This window comes from Actinia tenebrosa, unplaced genomic scaffold (genome assembly GCF_029948245.1).
Source record: "Actinia tenebrosa isolate PJP-AT-01 unplaced genomic scaffold, QUT_ActTen_1.0 PGA_scaffold0__85_contigs__length_37466705, whole genome shotgun sequence".
NCBI classification, from domain to species: domain Eukaryota; kingdom Metazoa; phylum Cnidaria; class Anthozoa; order Actiniaria; family Actiniidae; genus Actinia; species Actinia tenebrosa.
In genome coordinates, this window is record NW_028292569.1 from 1,214,933 (window position 1) to 1,233,081 (window position 18,149).

Consider the following 18,149-nt stretch of genomic DNA (forward strand, 5'->3'; position numbering starts at 1 on the left):
TTCCTTGCGTGTTCGTAATACGTTGAGGTAGGACTCGTGCGTAATGTCCTTCTTAACCACGTACTTTTTTACGCCTTTAGCTTTCTTTTCTACGCCGTCTAACTTTAGCACGCTGTACATCTTTGGTTTCAGACCCACGTACTCTACTATGGGTTTTCCTAACATTTCGTCTTTCATCTTCCCAATTACCTTCTTATTCTTCGCAGAGTAAAGGAAGTGCTCCTTCGGGTAACCGCTGGTGTCGTACTCGTCTATGTCGGGGAGGCAGTCTTTGTAAACGTCTTCCGTTTGCACTTCTAGAATTAGGGAGTCGGTGTCTGTGTACAGGAGGCGACAGCGGTCTCCGTACTTTGGCTTAAGCTTATCGTAGTAGAACTCGTACATAAGCAGCTTCGATAGATCCAGCACCGTAAAGCCTGTGTAAACGGGCTTGTTTAGTAAGAGGTTTGCCCTTTTCATGTGAATCACGTAGAAGTTCAGCATTTCTACGTATCTAACGAAGCCTGGCTGTGACACGTATGCTTCTGCTTCCTCTTTGGTGCTGACTATTTTTACGCTTACGCGCTTGCGGATGTTCTCCATTGTCTTTCCGAACACGCTGTTGTTCATCAGTTTGAAGAGGTTTTTCTCGAAGTCATTTTTCGCTGCGGTACGCTTTTGCGTGTTAAAGTCAATGTAGGGGCGCATCCAGGGTTCCTGCGTGAATTTTAGGACTCTGTGGATCTTCTCTACGCGCATTCCGTGTCGCACGTAGAACTGCAGGTTGCGGTAATGTACCACATACTTCTTCTTATCCATCAGGTTCATAGTTAGTTTCCTGTACGGTTTGTAACCAGGGCACATTTGCTTTTGCAGCGGACTTAGCTGCTTAAATGGTATCTCTATCGCTTCTGGTGCTAAGGGGAACTCATTGTGTTCGTCGTGCAGGCGCTCTGGGTACTCCAGATCCACTTCTAAGACGTAACCCTTGTCTTCCTCCTTTCCTACCTGCATGTAGAAGTCTATCGGCTTCACTGGATCCCATTCGAAGTCTCTCACAGGTAGGTACTGTGACATTGCCCAACCATAAAGGTTATTCGCATCCAGGTAGTAAATGTATGTGGTTGGTTTCTCTGGGTCGTGCTCTACTAAGGGGTTGTTTGCGCGGGCGTAACGTCGGCTGGGTCCGCATGCGCCGCCACGAATACCGTCTTCCATAAACCGATACATGTCGTACTCCGTTAGGAGATCCAACTGCGCATTTGTCTTCTTTAACAAAGCACTCCAGCTGAGCCCAGGAGCCGTGTAGAAGTTCGCTGGATCCAACCCGTAGTATTCCATTGCCATCTTTCGAAAGCTTTGGAAAACATCTGCGAGCAGCACTACGTCTGAACGTAGGTAGATGTCGTGGTATTCTCCCATATTCTCACAGGAGTACTTTTCCCACACATCTAACGCATGCTGGTACTCTTCGTCCTTTATGCCAGACTCGTTTAGGGTGCTGTAGAAGCGATCTTTGGGTGGTAGGGGCTCTTCGAATCGCTCCCAGGAATCCATTTATTCGTATGGGTAGACTCCTTTCCTTTCCGCGCCATATTGACTGGAAATGGGAAAGTTGGTGTTATACTTTACGAGGTTTGCTAAGGAGTCCGCCATAAACTGCTGCGAATCTAAGAACTTTAGCTTACCCACAGTTACGGACATGTAGCGCTCTTTGTTGTTGGGTATGCATTTGACGTCGGAGCCGTCTGTTCCTTGTAGTAGCAAATGGGAGTCGTAACCGCGGAGGTTGTGAAAGAACACCGGAATCTCCATGTCTGGATTTACTTTGAAGTTTATATTGCATTTCCAATGAGCCGCTCCTCTGTATTTACCCGTGATGTGGCAGTGATCCCTAACCTTATCCACATAGAAATCCTCAACAAATGCTTTGTGGCAGTGAATGCAGTGCGTGGAGGGCTTTCCCGGCTTCTCACCTTTCTTAGCATACTTCCCGCATTTAAAATGAGCTTCTCCTAGATACTTTCCATCTTCATCCCACGCTTTCTTGGCTCGTCTTCCAAACTGAAGAAGCGTATGTTGACAAATGTGGCATTTTTTTGCCTTGTTAAAAGCCTCCTGGTTCTCTTTGGTAAATTCCATCTTCTTTGGACGTCTTAATTGTTCTCTAATCTCCCCCTCCTCTTCTCGCAATGCTTCTAGAAACTCATTAGCTGCGTTCTTACCTCGGTAAATCACAGGAGGGTTTGCTTTACCGTCTGATCTGACTACTATGTAACCAAAGGAGCAGATCTCGTGTAATCCTACCTTATTCGTGGCACCACTTTTCTGCTCTTCCTTAGTTATCAACGCTTCAAAGTCTGCATATATCACGTAAGGCACTTGCATCTGCTTTTGATGGTTTGCGTATGAAAGCTCTTTGTTGGTGGGCATCTGGATCCGTTGCGCCACTTCTTCGACTCCGCGGCAGATCTCATCGTGTTTCTTTAGGGCATTTAAGGATGTAAATGACAGCAAGCAGCAGTCACAGAAGTACTTTTTGCCTTTGTGCTTAGTATGTCTGTAGAATAGTCTGCTAATGTGTTTAACCCATGAGTAGTGTCCGCCGTGGTAGAATAAATGTACGCGCTCTCCTTTACTTTTTGACAGAACTAACGGTACTATCGTCTGCTCTCTGACTCCGTAAACGTTAATTGCTAGATCGTTTATTTCCTCAAATATGGGGATGTCTATCAACTGCATGGGAAATTCCACACCATCCCACTCTAAATCATCTGTGGGATACTTACTTATCCTACAGGGATCCTTCTCTGCTGGATACAGTGCAGACCTGATTGCCCACATAAAGCATCGATTGTCTTCATTCTTCACGTTTACAATAGCCTTCTTCCTTTCTACCCACGTTGGTAGCGGTACGTAACTCCCCCCTCGTATGGGTACGTACCTGGCTATACTTATCTCTATTCCTTCAACCTCCTCTACTGTCCAACCCGATCCTTCTTTCGTGTAGTTAGACAGCGACTCCATTATTGCTTCTAAGGCTTCACTGAGTGACCTATCCAGATTCGTGGATTCTAATATCACTAACGACTTTGATCGCAACATTGCTGTCGTCATTACCTCGTCTTTTGACAAACTTACTTCTACCATTATGCTCGCTTTCAGGGCTCCTAATTCTTCTATACCTTTTCGGAGAGTCCTTTTAACCTTCCTTTCTGACTGACGCCAAAACTGTCTAACGTCAATCTCACCGTTACCGGGTATTGACACCGTGCTGAAGTTGCTTTGGGATTCCATCTATATAATAGGAAATATTTTATACCTAATACCAAGCACTTTTTAGGTCGTCGTAGTCGTACTCACAGTCCTGACAATGCCAAAACGATTTAACCTTAGTCTCAAACTTCTTACCACATCCACAATCATAACTGCTCATACACTTCGTCTTCATTTTCAAATGCTTTTTCAAATCCGCTTCTTTCTTAAAAGTTCTCTTACATTCTTCGCACTCCATATATAGACTAACATATTTAAGTGCGCTGTTACCCTCAACCACACTTGGAGTGGGGGTCGTCCGTAGGTGGATTTTTGACACGGGTCTTGCCCCGTGTTGAGATTGCGCTGGAACCCCCATTCCCTATACTACTGTGTTTGATAATTGAGTTGAGCAGGATATAAATAAAATATGGTAATCTAACTCATTTTGAAGTGTTTGTGTTGTTATACCAATCATTTTCTGTACTAAGGTGGATACACTGGTTACTTTTTCAAACATATCAAATTCCCCATTGTATAATACTATGAGATAAAAGTCGGTGGTCCAGCATTTATGGTGAAAAATGCAACAAATGCAAGAATTGGACAGCCATGCTAAAAATCCAGTATTGCCTTTTGTATTATTTGTTATTATCTTCTGTAGTTCTAATTTGCTTGTAGCAGATGTGCAGCACAATTTGCCTTGTTTTTGTAAATTATTTTTAACACTTATATCTGCATCATATATTTGAAGGCTTGCTGGTAAATCATTGATTGTAAGGCACTCTTTGTTGAGGCTCCGAGTATAAAACATGTTTCCATGATCAGAAATTGATTCCAATGTATCTGAATTCCAATAGTTACAGGCTTTTAAAACAGAAAAACAAATACAGTAAAATGATATAGCGCAGCAACATTTCAAAATTATACCATTCATATAGGCATTGAAACTTGTATTATGACTGTTGTGGCTTTGTTGATCATCATCTGTGCCTTTACCAATCACTTCACTCTGTTCAGTTATGTGGGTTGGTAGATTAAAGGTATTTTCACTTGCATTGTTTTGTTCACACATTTCTGTGATATGCACTCCCCTGAGTTCAAAAGAACCTGTTGAATTGTCATAAAAACTTTGGAAGTAATTTATTAAAGCATTAAAGTCATTAACATCTAGGAGTACACAAGTACCTTGAGGATGAGGGAGCCCATATGAATTCCGAGCATGAGAATCAAATATTCTAAATCTGCCATCACCATGACAATAAATAGCTACCGTACTACATTGAATAGTTAATAGAAATGAATGGTAATTTTCTCCAATTAAAATCTGCAAAGCATTACCTAAGGGCATACAGTAGAGGAAATCAACAGTAGATGAGACATCATGTATATTACCAGTATAACTTGGACTGTATTCCATTTGGTAAGTGCTTTCTAGTACTGTTACTATACTGGGTAATTCTGTCAACAGTAAAAATTCTTGGTTGCATAATCTTGATAGGACAGAATATAACTCATTCCCAATATTCATGGTGTTTACTAGGTCTACTGAAGAACTTATTGCACTCCTATGGTTATATATCAATGCACATAGTGACATGGCAACACACTGACGACCAGCATTTGGACCAAATAATGCAATGTTACCTTGAGAATATGGAGCAGAAATTGTTTTTTTTTTGGATCTATTACTGTGTATGGACCAGGATTTTTTTCTACATCTCTGCTTAGGGTAAACTTACTGTGATTTATTCTGTGATTGAGACTCTTGTAAACATGGGGTAAACTGTTGGAAGCATGTTTTCCTGGACTATAATTTTTCAATATTGGCTGACAACGACTATAACCAGCATTTATTGCTTTTTTGTGAAACTTTAATTTCTTAAGGAGGGATTTCCTGAATCGTAATTTCCTTCGACTGGGAAAAGAATTACCAGAAGCTTTGTTTCGTTTAGATCCTTTGTAGATTTTGCAATAACACCTCATTATTTCGTGATTCAAATGACATTTATTGACAAAGCAATGCATTCTAGATGTCATGGGTACATTTTTGAAAACATACTTACGAACCCTTTTCCGTATTTTTCTGCTTTTGTGCAAAAGGCGTGCGAGTTGTTCAACAGGGACTCTACTTGGTTCTCGATCACGCGAAGCAACACGAGGCTTGTGCTCAACACGGTACTGAGAAGTATAAAATTTGGCATAACGAGACCTGCAATCCTCTAATAAATATAATAGTTTATTGTGATCAACAAATACAGATAACTGTACAGCCTTTTCCAATAAATCACAGTCATTTTCCAAAGAGTATACCAAACTCTTAGTTGACTCATTTATGAAATGTACAATTAAAATCAACATCATGCACAACAGGCTCGCTACTAATAGTTGAACGAACGATAGAATGTTGAAGAAACTGTCCAAAATTGAGAACAAAAAGAAAAGAATACATAAAAAACTTATCCTCGATGAAAATGGCGTAAGTCCAATGCTTGTTGATTCGCGGAAGGCATGAAATGTTGTCTTGAAAGATTCCAATATGGCGTCCATCTTCAGCTTACATGGAATGTTTTCTTTGTCTCCATCATCTTCGAAGCAGTTATCAATGAAGTTCCTGCTTACTAAAGAGTTAGTGATTGTTTGTTCGTTTAAGTACGTTAGAGTAAGTTTGTACGTTTGTCCATTTGAGTTCATTTGAGTTTCATTTGAGTTCACATTTCTGGTAATCTTTCTGGTATCTTTGGCATTCTTTTGGCATTTTGCTTTGAGTTCGCGGACCGACCCGTTCCGAAAACGCTCGACATCTTTTAGTGTGGGTCTACCGCGAACGGCGTGTGCGTTTGTGTGTATTTTGAGTGTCCCAGAAGAAAAGGAATTCGCCATAATAAACCACCGACGAGGAGCAGAGAGCAAGAAAACCTCCGACCCAACATGTAGGTCACATGACTTGCACTCGTGCGTCGCCTCGCTTTCATGACTGTCTCGATCGCATACATATTCATCATACAATACAATACAATACAATAACTTTATTTATACTTGAATTACAAGATAGCAAGTACATGCTAATATCTCCAAGTTATAAATAACCTAAACTAAAAATTAAAATTACATGATGCTAATATAAAAATATGGATGTAAACAATGAAATAAATATATGTATATATGTAAAATAAAATTAAAATAGAATTATCCTCTACAAAAGGTACAACAGTCAATATCAAATTTGACTTTGGAAATTTCCGATTTAAATTTACTAATCATTAAATTTTTAAATTAATTAATTAATTAATTAATTAATTTTTAAATTTTTTTTGATTAAATTTTTAATCATGTAAAACCTCGACCATACGATAGACTGATACAAAACCGAAACCTAAACTCGGCCTACCTTACAGGTAGCCCGAGTAATAAGCGAACCTACGTAAACAGAAAATCGAGAAACGTGTTTTCAAAAAACAAAGTCACACAAATTCATGATAAAACCCGCTGAACAAACATTGCTGCATACTCCGAAAATCATCTCCACAACCACAAATACTCCATTTTACTGTTCCGTTTGAATGACCACGAATAATAGTTGCAAGTCGAGGCTGCAGTTTCCGCGCATAGCAAAACTATACTTTTTATCATGCGCGGAAACTCCAGCCTCGGCTCGGAACGGAGCTGTAAAATGGAGTATTGGGATTCTTTCTGGCATATAGTACACAGGGATCCCAATAGTAAAGATTAGTCTTGCTGCTCGCCTCATGGCTCGCAGCAAAAATTTAAATGTTTTTAGTTAAAACTTCTGCAGAAAATTTATTCATTAATTCTTCTTTTCCCATGAAAGGTGTTGGAGGAGGCGGGGGCAATTTAAAGCATCAGAATTATGATAGAATTCCATTAGCTGTGCCCCGACTTAGATTAGGCCATGCACTGATTTGGATCAGCCCATGCATAGCTCGAGGTTATTTAAGGGTTTGATCTGTGAGTTTTTAGCCATATCTTACTTTGTTAATAGAAGTATTATGATCATCCGGGTGGATGTAGTCCTGAGAAGGACCGTTTGATGTGACTGAAGTTTCGACAACCTGAGCGGAAGTCATCTTCAGAGTCAAGTGAAGAATAAAAGTCAGATTGGTCATATTTATACTGCCACGATAACAATAGCCTAATTACCTGAAGTAGTGTCATTGGCGGCATCAGTCTAATGAGTGCGAGTCGCTGTTTCGGTGTTGTGGGCGGTTTTATTGTTTCTAATAAGCCTATTACGGAGCCGGTAAATTAATTGAGCGGTTTAGTGGATGATGCTCAAACTTGGTAAACCAACTCTCCAACACAAGTCGTATCATTGTCGTTTATCAAAACGTCAGTCACATCAAACAGTCCTTTTCAGGACTACATCCACCCGGATGATCATAATACTTCGATTAACATTCATTCACCTGGGATCAGACCGTTCTATACAATATCTTACTTTGGTAATACCTCATAATTAAAGTTTATTAGCAATTGATATAATTAATGTCGTTATGTCCTATTACAGATGCTGTTCAAAAGGGCATTGACTCAGATCTCACCTCAGAACTTTGTGCCAGATTCAAAAACAAAATGCTTGCAGCTAAGCCTGAGCAATGAATTTTCGAGTATATTGGAAGAAATAAAACAAAAACATACCTTGATATTCCAACTCTTTGGGGAGCCAGGGAGCGGCTGTTCAACCTTGGTTCAAGGACTTTGTCAACACCTTTGTGAGATCGAACACATCGCAGAGAAGGAGATATTGTACCTTTCACTCAATGGATGTTGTAATGAGAAATCTTTGTGGGAGTTCATGAGTGATCTGGCAAAAGAAAGAAATCATAAAGAACAAGCCACATTCTTCTCTGCAACCTCTGAGAAAAGAGATGAAAAGATCAAAAGGTTTCTAGGATTTTTTAATTTCAAAGTTGTTTGCTTTGACAATGCAGATTGTAATGATGGTTTAGTGGAATCTTTCTTGGAACATCTTGTGTGTAGTAAGATCAAGACTTTTATCATTGGCACACAAACCAGACAGATTCAAACTAATGCACAAGTTAGTACGATAGAAGTGAGAGGTCTCAACTTGTCAACTGCTCAAGAATTGTTCAAAAAACTTTGCCCTTCATGTGCCTACGAAGATGGACAGATTTCAAGCTTATGTGGAATCCTCAAATATAACCCGATTGCCATCAACTTCTTCTGTGCTTTAGTAAATTCACACAAACTTGATGCAACTCAACTACAGCTGTCCAAAGGTGAAAGACGGGTTGACATGTTTGCACTAGATTGGATATTAGATTACATCAAGCAATCTTTGGAGCCATCATATATCAGCATCTTGTATCAACTGTGTCACCTTCGAAGACCACTCCCAATGACAGAGGTAACACCAGAGATCAGTAAACTCATGGAGCTGAATCTACTGACAGTCAAGAAAGAAGGAAGTGTGAATGTTATTGCCATTGATTCATGTCTGCAGAAGTACTTGTCTTGCAAAAGAGACATGAATACTGACAAGGATGCTGTTCAACAAACTGCAGATTTCAGTGTACTTAAATGCTGGCTTTCTTTAGTGTGTTTTAAGCTTCAGAACTTGGTTCAAGATGCCGAGGGAAATGCCTGGCCATTTGTTGAAGAAAAATGGTATGAATTATGAATGTAATTTATTCTTTTTTAAAATATTTTTCCTCCACAAAAAATCAACTTCTAAATTCTAATTCCACCTATCGGCTGATTGTCATTTGGGTTGCAAAACCTGTTAGGAATCAAGCCATCGACCAAGGAGTGGTAAATGTATTAGATTTAGAAGAACATCTTATATCAGTTCCTAGTTAACCTTTGATAGACCCTTTCAGCTTGGGCATAAGGTTTTCCCATTTCATACCATGTGTCATTTCCTAGAGTATGGGAAGCATAGGTGGCATAGCAGTGAAAGTGCTCGCCTCTCACCAATGCGACCCGGGTTCGAGTCCCTATGAGCTGGGTGTTGTATGTGAGTTGAGTTGTTTGTTTGTTCTCTCCTGTGCTTCAAGGGTTTTCCGGTTTCTCCGGTTTTCCTCCCGCCGCAAAAACCAACTTCTAAATTCCAATTCGATCTTGGGCTTTCACCTAGCATAGATCTGAGGGTTCCATTCGTGATTGTCCCACTCTGTGATTACAGAGAAAACTGATAGACTTTTTACACATGATTATGGATATTCAACTCAAACAAAGAACTAAAATGGGAAAGCAGTACACCAAAAAGATGAAAAGGCCGATGGTTTCTCTTGAAGGACATTTACATAAAGTATGATAATTTTATCATATCAATATCCTTTATAATTTGATGGCATTTCCAGGCAGTTTGCTCGAGAAGTAAGCAAAGAGGAAAACTACAATGTCCAAGATCTTCTCACGTCGAAAAATCATGATGTTCCTTCACTTACAGAATTACAAATTCTTCAAGTAAGACTTTCATTTTTTTTGTTGAGAATACAGATGTTAGAGTAGATAGGCTTTCTTAAAAGAGAGATATAGGTTAAAGCATTTTGTCCCTAAGATTCTTGATGGAATCACAAAACATTTAAATAAATTGTGAGCAAAGAGATGCCATAGATATCCATCTTTTATCCATTTTTAAGAATTCAAAATCTATAATCAAGGAAGGGGGCACATTTTCGTAAAGCTATATGTGTATGGAATAAAAATGTTACAAGCTCCTCTTGAAAACAGTTTGTTGGTCCTTTCTTAATGCTCACATTTCTTGATAGATTTGATATATTTACATAAAGTTGATTAAGCTATGGAATGCCTCTGAGATCTACCTTTGGTCCACTAACACTGATGTAAAGGCTGCATGGATAGATGTAACAATAATTTATTAGGGTTGAGAGATCAGTGCATGCCTATATTCTTACTTTTAAATCTTTCTTCAGGAATGTTTGTATCATGCATATGTAGAAGAAAACTTCAAGAAAATGGCTGCGTTAGTGTTGGTTCTTGACAGGTTCCTGTACCAACAGGGTGAGGGGAAAACGTCAATGGACATTGTTGATTATATCCAAAAAAGAAGTCCAGAAACTGCTATTGCACCTCAGTTAGTGATCAGGAAAGTGAGGTTGATGATGGATAATGGAAATCTTCAAGGTTAGTTAACGAATGGCAGGAAGGGAAAAAAGAAGGGAGAGAGCAAGTGAGAAGAAATGGGGAATGAGAAGGAATGAGGGGAGGGGAGTAGACTTAAAAGAGACCCTAAGTAGCCTTTTATCAGGATCCACACTAAGTCATTCTTAACATTGGTTGCATCTACAGAAGCAGAGAAGACCCTGAATAGCATTTTAGAAGACAAGTCAAAGCTTGGTAAATGGAAATACAATGATGAACATGAATACTCTCTTGTTTCTGGAGTATGTTGCCAGATTAATGGAGAAATCCAATATGGTCTTGGTCACTGGAGAGAGAGTGCTTGGCTTCTAATGGAATCCCTTGGTCATTTTGAGTCTCTTCCTCGAATGGACAAAAAGGTATGGTAAGATTTTATCAAACAGACAATCTACAACTGATACACACATACATATATCTATCTATCTATCTATCAGTTGAAGATTATCTATGTCATACCTTTATTTGTGTGTTGTTGTTTTTTCCAGTGTAATATGAAATGCAGTTTTATTACGAACTCTCAAGAAAGTTTTTTTGAAATTAATTAATCAATTTTTTATTAATTAATTAATTAATTATTTGCTCAACATTTTGAGGACATCAACATTACAGAGAGAGAAAAAGAAAAAAAAGAAAAAAAAAACAGAAAGAAGCTGCATTTCTAATGATGTTTAAATTACATAATTGTTGAAGGAGTTGCAGTTATTTATTACCCATTTGTCGTACCTAAATACAACATTGTAAAATATATTATTAATGTGATAAATGTGTTGAGAATGAAATCTTTTTCTTCATGTATCCATACCCATCGACAGTGTTTTGCTCGCAGTTATGGAATCTTGTGCCGGTGTCTTCGTAACATGACCATTACAGACTACAATACTTTTGCGCAGACATTTGGCCTAGTCACGTGTCATCCTCTTCTTGCTGCTTATTTCTGTAGCCAAGAAGCTGCCGAGTGGTCTTCCTACACTCCACTGTTCTTTGTCAGACACACTGTAAGCCACAAGCCACACATTGAGAGATAAGTAACTTATTTGATTTGATTGTTCTTATCTTTGGATGAAATACAAAATTTGGATGCGTGGGAAATTTACACTCAAATTTACATTACATGTAAGTAGGAAGATTAACTATTAAAACAATTAATATTTTTGCAGTACCAAGCAGGAGAAGTGTTGTTCGAGTATCTTATCCTCATCCCTGACAAGAACGAGAAACAACATCTCCTGAGAATTGCCATTGAAGACCTAAAAGACAGCATACAAGCCCATCAATCATACCCTTCACTCACGAGCAGAGAACAGTTTTACCTTCTAGTATGTGCCGTGTATAGGATAAGTCTCGCCCTCTTCCAGATTGGTTCCAATGAGGACAAGGAAAAAGGGATGAAGCTCAAGGACTTATCTACAGAACTGTACGAACACTACTGCTTGTCCAGTGATCGTGTCCCACTCACAAATACAATGACTGGGATGGTTGATCAGTGTCTCAGTCTCCTGGGATTAAAGGCGTTTTCACAAGATAACTTGGCAAATGCTGGAGACGTTCTAGTGAATTACTTCAAGATGCGCAAAACCGTGCGTCAGAATGAAAATTACCGTTTGTCCAGCGTGGGCTTTTTTGAAAACCTCAATAAACATGAAATCAGGAATGAAGTCAGGGTTGCAAATTTCACAAAATCTAAAAATGCACAGCAGAATCTGAGAAATCAGGTTTTGAAGAAGACAGTTGATCATGACTTGTGTTTAGCAAAGATGCAAGAAGAACAAGCTCAAGAAGGGCATACTGTTGATCGATGTGCAGATACGGCAGAGATGCAAGAAGAACAAGCTCAAGAAGGGCATACTGTTGATCAATGCACAGATACGGCAGAGATGCAGGAAGAAAAACCACAGGGGCATACTGTTGATCGATGCGCAGATACAGCAGAGAAGTCAAGTGAAGAGCAAGCTCTTCAAACTCGTGCCACGCTTGAAAAGTTGTCTTCCATGACTATGGAAAAAGGTGAAGGAATGGTTATGCAATCTTTAGAGAATGAAGCAGCATCTTTAATACGGGCATCACAAACCATGCCGTTCTTCCCATTAGATGAATTGAAAGCAGCAAACAGCAAATCAAATCGAGTCAAAGGTACCAACGGGAGTGTGAGAAATGGGCTACTAATTTATGAGGACAACAATTCCATTAAGGACTAACTGTTTTCATCCTTCCTTCAATCATCAGATGCCATACTCTGGAAGTACGACTATCCAACGAGCCAGTGGAGAGGACAGTCAACAATGGTGTACATTGGAGACCAACTGAAACTTGCCAAGGAAAAAGAAGGATCACACAGAGATGTGTACGCTGTTGAATTTATCAACGAAAATGAACAAAGGAGAAGGTTTGCCTCTGCAGACCTTTAGGAAGACCTCTTTAACTAGGACATTATAGGGATGGTAGATTTTGCTGCATGTTAAATATGTTGCAAAGGCCCCTCAGAAAATTGAAAATCTCATTTTCAAGGGTCTCCATTTCAAAATGTTTTGAAAGGGCCCCGGGGGGGGGGGGGAGGGGGGGTTCTCTTGTCTGTTTAGGGTAGGGATGTGCCGCTGAGCCCACTGAACCCTGACCCTGTCCCACAGTAAAATTGCTGAAATTCATACCCTGTTCCAGAGCAAGATGGCTGAAAATCATACCCTATTCCGGTATTGCCAAAATAGAGTGTGACTTCATATACCCTGTCCCAGACCGAACGCAATTTTATGTACCCTGTTCCAGAGTAGAATCAGTGAAAACCATACCCTGTTTGGCGGCACGTACCTGTATAGCGAATATAGGGGAGTACCCCCCCTTCCCCCGGGGTAAGGGCATACCTCCGAACCCCCCTACATGCTTCCACCTAAGTCTAAGACTATTTTTATCTTCAAGGCAATGACATGTGGTTTAAAATGGGAAAACATGATGTCCAGAGTCAGGAAGCCTATTCATTCACACCTTGCTTCTATAGAAAACAACATTTCCTAAACTAAGGGGGAACTAAGAGATTTCAACAATTTAACCACCATACTTTCTCACTCTTTCTACCTATGAAAAAGTTTAATACAGTCTGGATCATTTCCTGGACATTCTGTTTCTGTTGGGTTTTTAGGTATGTGGCAAAGCGTTATCGGAAGTACAAGACAATGCAACAGTACCAAAATGATGTATTGAGTCAGATGAAAGCCAAGCAGTATGTTGCTTTGTTCAACCAACAGCTCTACCAAAAAGCTGCAGGTAAGAAGATTAATGGTAGAATATTTGTCCATATTTTGTGACAACATGAGTGGAATGGACCTTAGCTGGAGTTCGTAATAACTGTGGTGTTGGTAGTGGAGGTAATTAGTGATGATGGTGGCAATGTCATGGTGATATTAATGGTAAGGATGATCATAATGGTGATGGTGATGGGGATGATAATGATTATGTTGGTGGTAGTGATGGGTGAAGTTAATGATAGTCATGACAATGACAAATGGTACTTAATGATGATGATTGTGGTGGAAATGGGTGATGACAATGACGATGGTGAGTAGTGGTGATAATGTTGATGATGATAATGATTGAGGTGGTGGTGATGATTGATGATGTTAAGGTTGCATGAGTACAAGTTGTGATGTTGAAAACTGACAATGACCAACAATGAAAGGTCATATCAAAGATTTAGTCTATCTTTGTACTTACTTCAGGTGTTCCAGTAGGTGATATCCAGTTCTTACCAGTCGTCCTTCTTCAACTAGTTAACTCCAATGGCCAAACTGAAATCTTCAATGCTGAGCCCTACATGTCAGGGGAATTCATCAAACTCACCAACAACACTGACTGGATAAACAAACACAGACGAACTGATCTGGTTCTGGCATACAGTCACTTCACTTACCAAGCATCTGATGGCAAACTTATTATTGTGGACATACAAGGCTGGGCACCTCTTGATAATCAAGGGTGCACTTTCTTAACAGATCCACAGATTCATTCAACTGTTTACAAGTGCTTTGGAACTGGAAATTTTGGAAAAGAAGGATATGATAATTTTTGGAAAATGCATCCAGAATGTAACAAAATTTGTAAGATGTTGGGACTGGAGAGACCTCCTTACAAATAGATTTTTTACAGACCATCTAATGAGAATCATTGCTTTTGCTCAACAATTTATTTTTTTTCTTATAGCTCTCTCGAGTCCATTAACCATAACAACAATATAATTGCCAGGACAGGTTCAGACTCATTACAAATAGATTTTTTACAGACCATCTAATGAGAATTATTGCTTTTGCTTTTGATTTTTTCCCTTCGTTTTTAAAGTTTTCCCATTACTTATCATGTGTCATTCTCTTGACAATGAGACTCTTTGTTTAAGTCGTATCCATATTCATGTGTCTCCTCATGTGCTACTGTTAAACAAAGAAATAATACTCTAGGGAATGACACGTGGTCTTGAGAATAAGATTCTTTGTTTAAGTTGTATCCATATTCATGTGTCTTCTCATGTACAACCGTTAAACAAAGAAATAATACTCTAGGGAATGACACGTGGTCTTGAGAATAAGATTCTTTGTTTGAGTTGTATTCATATTCATGTCTTCAAATGCACTACTGCTAAACAAAGAAATGATGCTCTAGGGAATGAAGTGTCGTCTGAAATGCCGCAGCTAAAGAGGTCTATAGCCTGAGATTAAATTTCAGTAAAGAACGAAAAATTCATTCATACTTCAAGAAACTATTTTTTAATGGACATAGTGTTTTCTAATGTAACATCATCATGTGATATTTTCTTGAAAATAAGTCCTTTCAAATTAAAAATCAAAAGAAATATAAGAAAAGTAATAAGTACAATTTGTCCAACAATATATTATAAAATATATATATGTTTAGCTACAAATAAATGTATTAAAACTAGGTGTTATATTTTTAGAAAATAATTGTGATGAAGACAATCTTTATTATTTTACTGCTTTGATAAAGTGATAAAAAATAAAGCTCAATAAAATCTGCCTACTTTTTTAAACTAAACATAGTGAACATACCAAATAATTTAAGTCACTTATTTTTATTAAAAAACCAACAACAAAATGTTTTTAGTATACAACCTGAAGAACCCTAAAGATATGAAAAATATTTCTGAAATGTGAATGTCAGAAACAAGCTTGCATCTTTGCATGTGAAAATGTAATAGACAGTATTACAAAAAAGAGTTCAAAGAATAGCTGTTATTACAGCTGTTGAGCTCACAATGAGAAATTCTTATGTTTTAAGAATCATACAAGTAAGGCTATCAGTTCGACACAACGCTTGTTGTCTCATTTGTATCTCATTTACACGCATCCATTATATCTGCTATAAACTCAAAGCAAAAATACTGATTTGAATGTGGTTTAAGAGATTTGGATTTAGCAAGATTTGATTTGAATAGTGCTGTGTTTATAGCTGTACTACATGTGACTGCACATGTTCTTAAGCCAGTTTTTGACAAATTTTCCAAGATTTCAAAACGTTTTCAAAAAGTGCCTATAATTCTTAAAGCTGTATGTACTTTGATGCTTTATTTTAAGACTTTGATTTTGTTAATTCCTATATTTTAACTGTTTCATTACCTTTTATATTTTATTCTCTAAGGGATTACATAGCATGATGTAAAGCACCTCACTCAATTCCCTGCATTTTCATGTTAAACTACTGAAAACTTAATTGATATTATGCATTAGAGCTTTTCTCAGCTTATTTTACCAGCTAGTAGAAGTGCTATTTCATCTTTAAATTTTTTGTGGGGTCTTTTCAGCTGTTTATATATTAATGTCTCAAGAATTGCACTTGGTCCAAGCAATAATTTTCTGTTTGCGAATTTGCCGAGTCTTCATCCAAACACCTGCATAAAACCATGAAATATTCTTTGCCAAAAATTGACCCCCATTTGGTTTCAAATGAATTCATTCATTCCTAATTCAGAGCATTTTAAGTTGTAAATTTTATCATGTAACGAGTTATGAGAACTAATGATGCACAATGCAACTTTAAGTAATTTTAAAAAAAAGTTCTTTCTAAATATGGATGACTACAATACTATACCTGTACTATCTGAGAATTCTTCATCGTTTGCGAGGAATTGTATCGTGATTCCCTCCAAAATTCCAATGTTCAAGGTTGAGACTTCTAAACTCCTAAAGGTATCAAATTTTCTGATGTTACTGTCAACTGTACTATCTGAGTATTCCTTAATGTTTTGGAGGATTTGTGTCCTCAAATGAGTCCCCTAAAGACTCCATCTTTGAAGGTTGAGTCTCCTCAACTGAAAGCCTTGGGTTAAGCCTATCATCGTTTTCTGATGCACTTCGCCCACCACTTTGAAAATCTTCTCTTCTGGTTCCCACTTGACCATAAATTGGAGAATGCTGCTGAACCACTGGAAAGGTAGATGGACCACTCCCTGGTGAGATGGGCTGCATAGCAATATTAGGAAAAGACGCAGGATATGCTGCAACAGTAACTGGCATTGCTGCCAATCCAGGATATCCAGAAAGTGGAGGCTGAACAAATGGTTGATGCATTTGCCCTGGGGAATTATATGGATGAATTTGAGGTGGATATTGAGGTATCTGATATGGAGGCTGGTGAGGCAAGCATGGCGGATGTTGAAGCCCTTGATCTGGGTTTGGTCCTCGAGAACCTTTTTTGAACTCCAAAATATAGGACGAATGATCATTGCCGTTAATTATCTCTGTCGTAAACCTGAGCTGTCCCATTTTAATGACATCGTTAGGTCTTAAATAAAGTTCATCACCAGTGGTTTTGAGAATATCATTAACTGTTGATTGTCTGCCAATAACTTTTGCTTTAAAAAGACCTTGAGGTGCCCCCTGGTGGAGTTCATATGTCAATTCCAAATGCCGTTTAGATGCAAAATGGTCATTCAGAAATATATTCACATTTTCTCCTCTGCCAAATATGATACTTTGACCAAGAGGGTACTCTTTGGGCTTGTTCGGTATACCCTTTAAAAGACTTATCTGACTTGGGTGAACATGAAGTATGAGTCTTGTTCTACCAGGTGGTTCTATAAATATAGACAACATTAGAGATTCTATTCAATATCTCACTTGGAACATTGTTCACATTGTGTTAACCAGCTGTAGCAGCAGTAACAACAGCAGAAACAGCAACAACAATGGCAGAAACAGCAATAACGACAGCATAAGCTGCTGCAACAACAACAGCAGAAACACCAATAAACAAAAACAGCCGCAACAAGAGCAGCAATATCAACAACAGCAACATCAACAGCAGCAACAACAACAACAACATCAACAGCAGCAACGACAACAGCAGCAGCAGCAACAGTCTCCAAATATAATACCTTGTGTCGATGCATCTCTGTCCACTTCTGGTTCTTCTGTAGGTCCTACTCTATCAACTTCATCGTCTTCATCTTCTTCTGGTTCCTTCGTTTCAGCTTTCCTGTCCACAGTGTTGCTCATCTTCACGTGTTAGCGCAAAGTAATTTGAAATGAAAAACAAAACTTTAGGAGGATGTGATTAAAGACTCAAAAGTTGTATCGACACTAACTGGACGTTATCTGGACGGCGTGATTGAAATAGATCCAAATCATCACAACACATAATCCCCATATGATGATTGAACAAACACGCGCCAACAATATTATTAGTTCTAGATGTAATCGATTTAATAAACTCACAGTCAAAAAAATTCTTCTCGACGATCCAAAGCTATGAAGGTTAAGAGGATATATTCT

At 38.6% G+C, this 18,149-nt stretch overlaps 3 protein-coding genes across 6 annotated transcripts in view; 1 reads left to right on the forward strand and 2 right to left on the reverse strand.

Moving 5' to 3' along the window:
* The window catches only part of LOC116295195 (alpha-protein kinase 1), a 32,715-nt gene extending 17,459 nt beyond the window's left edge, over positions 1–15,256 (forward strand). The window contains exons 1-10 of one of the 4 annotated variants that reach the window (XM_089026139.1): positions 7,069–7,203; positions 7,763–8,883; positions 9,579–9,684; positions 10,155–10,365; positions 10,531–10,742; positions 11,196–11,378; positions 11,541–12,513; positions 12,607–12,766; positions 13,514–13,638; positions 14,091–15,253. In XM_089026139.1, the coding sequence (XP_088882265.1) occupies positions 7,763–8,883; positions 9,579–9,684; positions 10,155–10,365; positions 10,531–10,742; positions 11,196–11,378; positions 11,541–12,513; positions 12,607–12,766; positions 13,514–13,638; positions 14,091–14,506 (3,507 nt within the window). In that variant the 5' untranslated portion in view covers positions 7,069–7,203 and the 3' untranslated portion in view covers positions 14,507–15,253. Of the gene's footprint in view, positions 1–7,068; positions 7,204–7,521; positions 7,698–7,762; positions 8,884–9,578; positions 9,685–10,154; positions 10,366–10,530; positions 10,743–11,195; positions 11,379–11,540; positions 12,514–12,606; positions 12,767–13,513; positions 13,639–14,090 lie in introns of those variants that run through there. The other 3 variants (XM_089026137.1, XM_089026136.1, XM_089026138.1) reach the window with 3 other exon arrangements.
* On the reverse strand, positions 3,617–4,857 carry LOC148913167 (uncharacterized). Its single transcript, XM_089025977.1, has one exon. The coding sequence runs from the start codon at positions 4,832–4,834 to the stop codon at positions 3,617–3,619; it is 1,218 nt and encodes a 405-aa protein (XP_088882103.1). The 5' UTR covers positions 4,835–4,857.
* Positions 15,257–15,444: 188 nt separating the features above from the next.
* Positions 15,445–17,873, reverse strand: LOC116295177 (uncharacterized). The gene is made up of 2 exons (XM_031702931.2): positions 17,753–17,873; positions 15,445–17,452 (listed from the first exon to the last, which is right to left on the reverse strand). Exons 1-2 carry the CDS (start codon positions 17,871–17,873, stop codon positions 16,614–16,616), a joined length of 960 nt encoding a protein of 319 aa, XP_031558791.1. The 3' UTR covers positions 15,445–16,613.
* Positions 17,874–18,149: the final 276 nt, after the last annotated feature.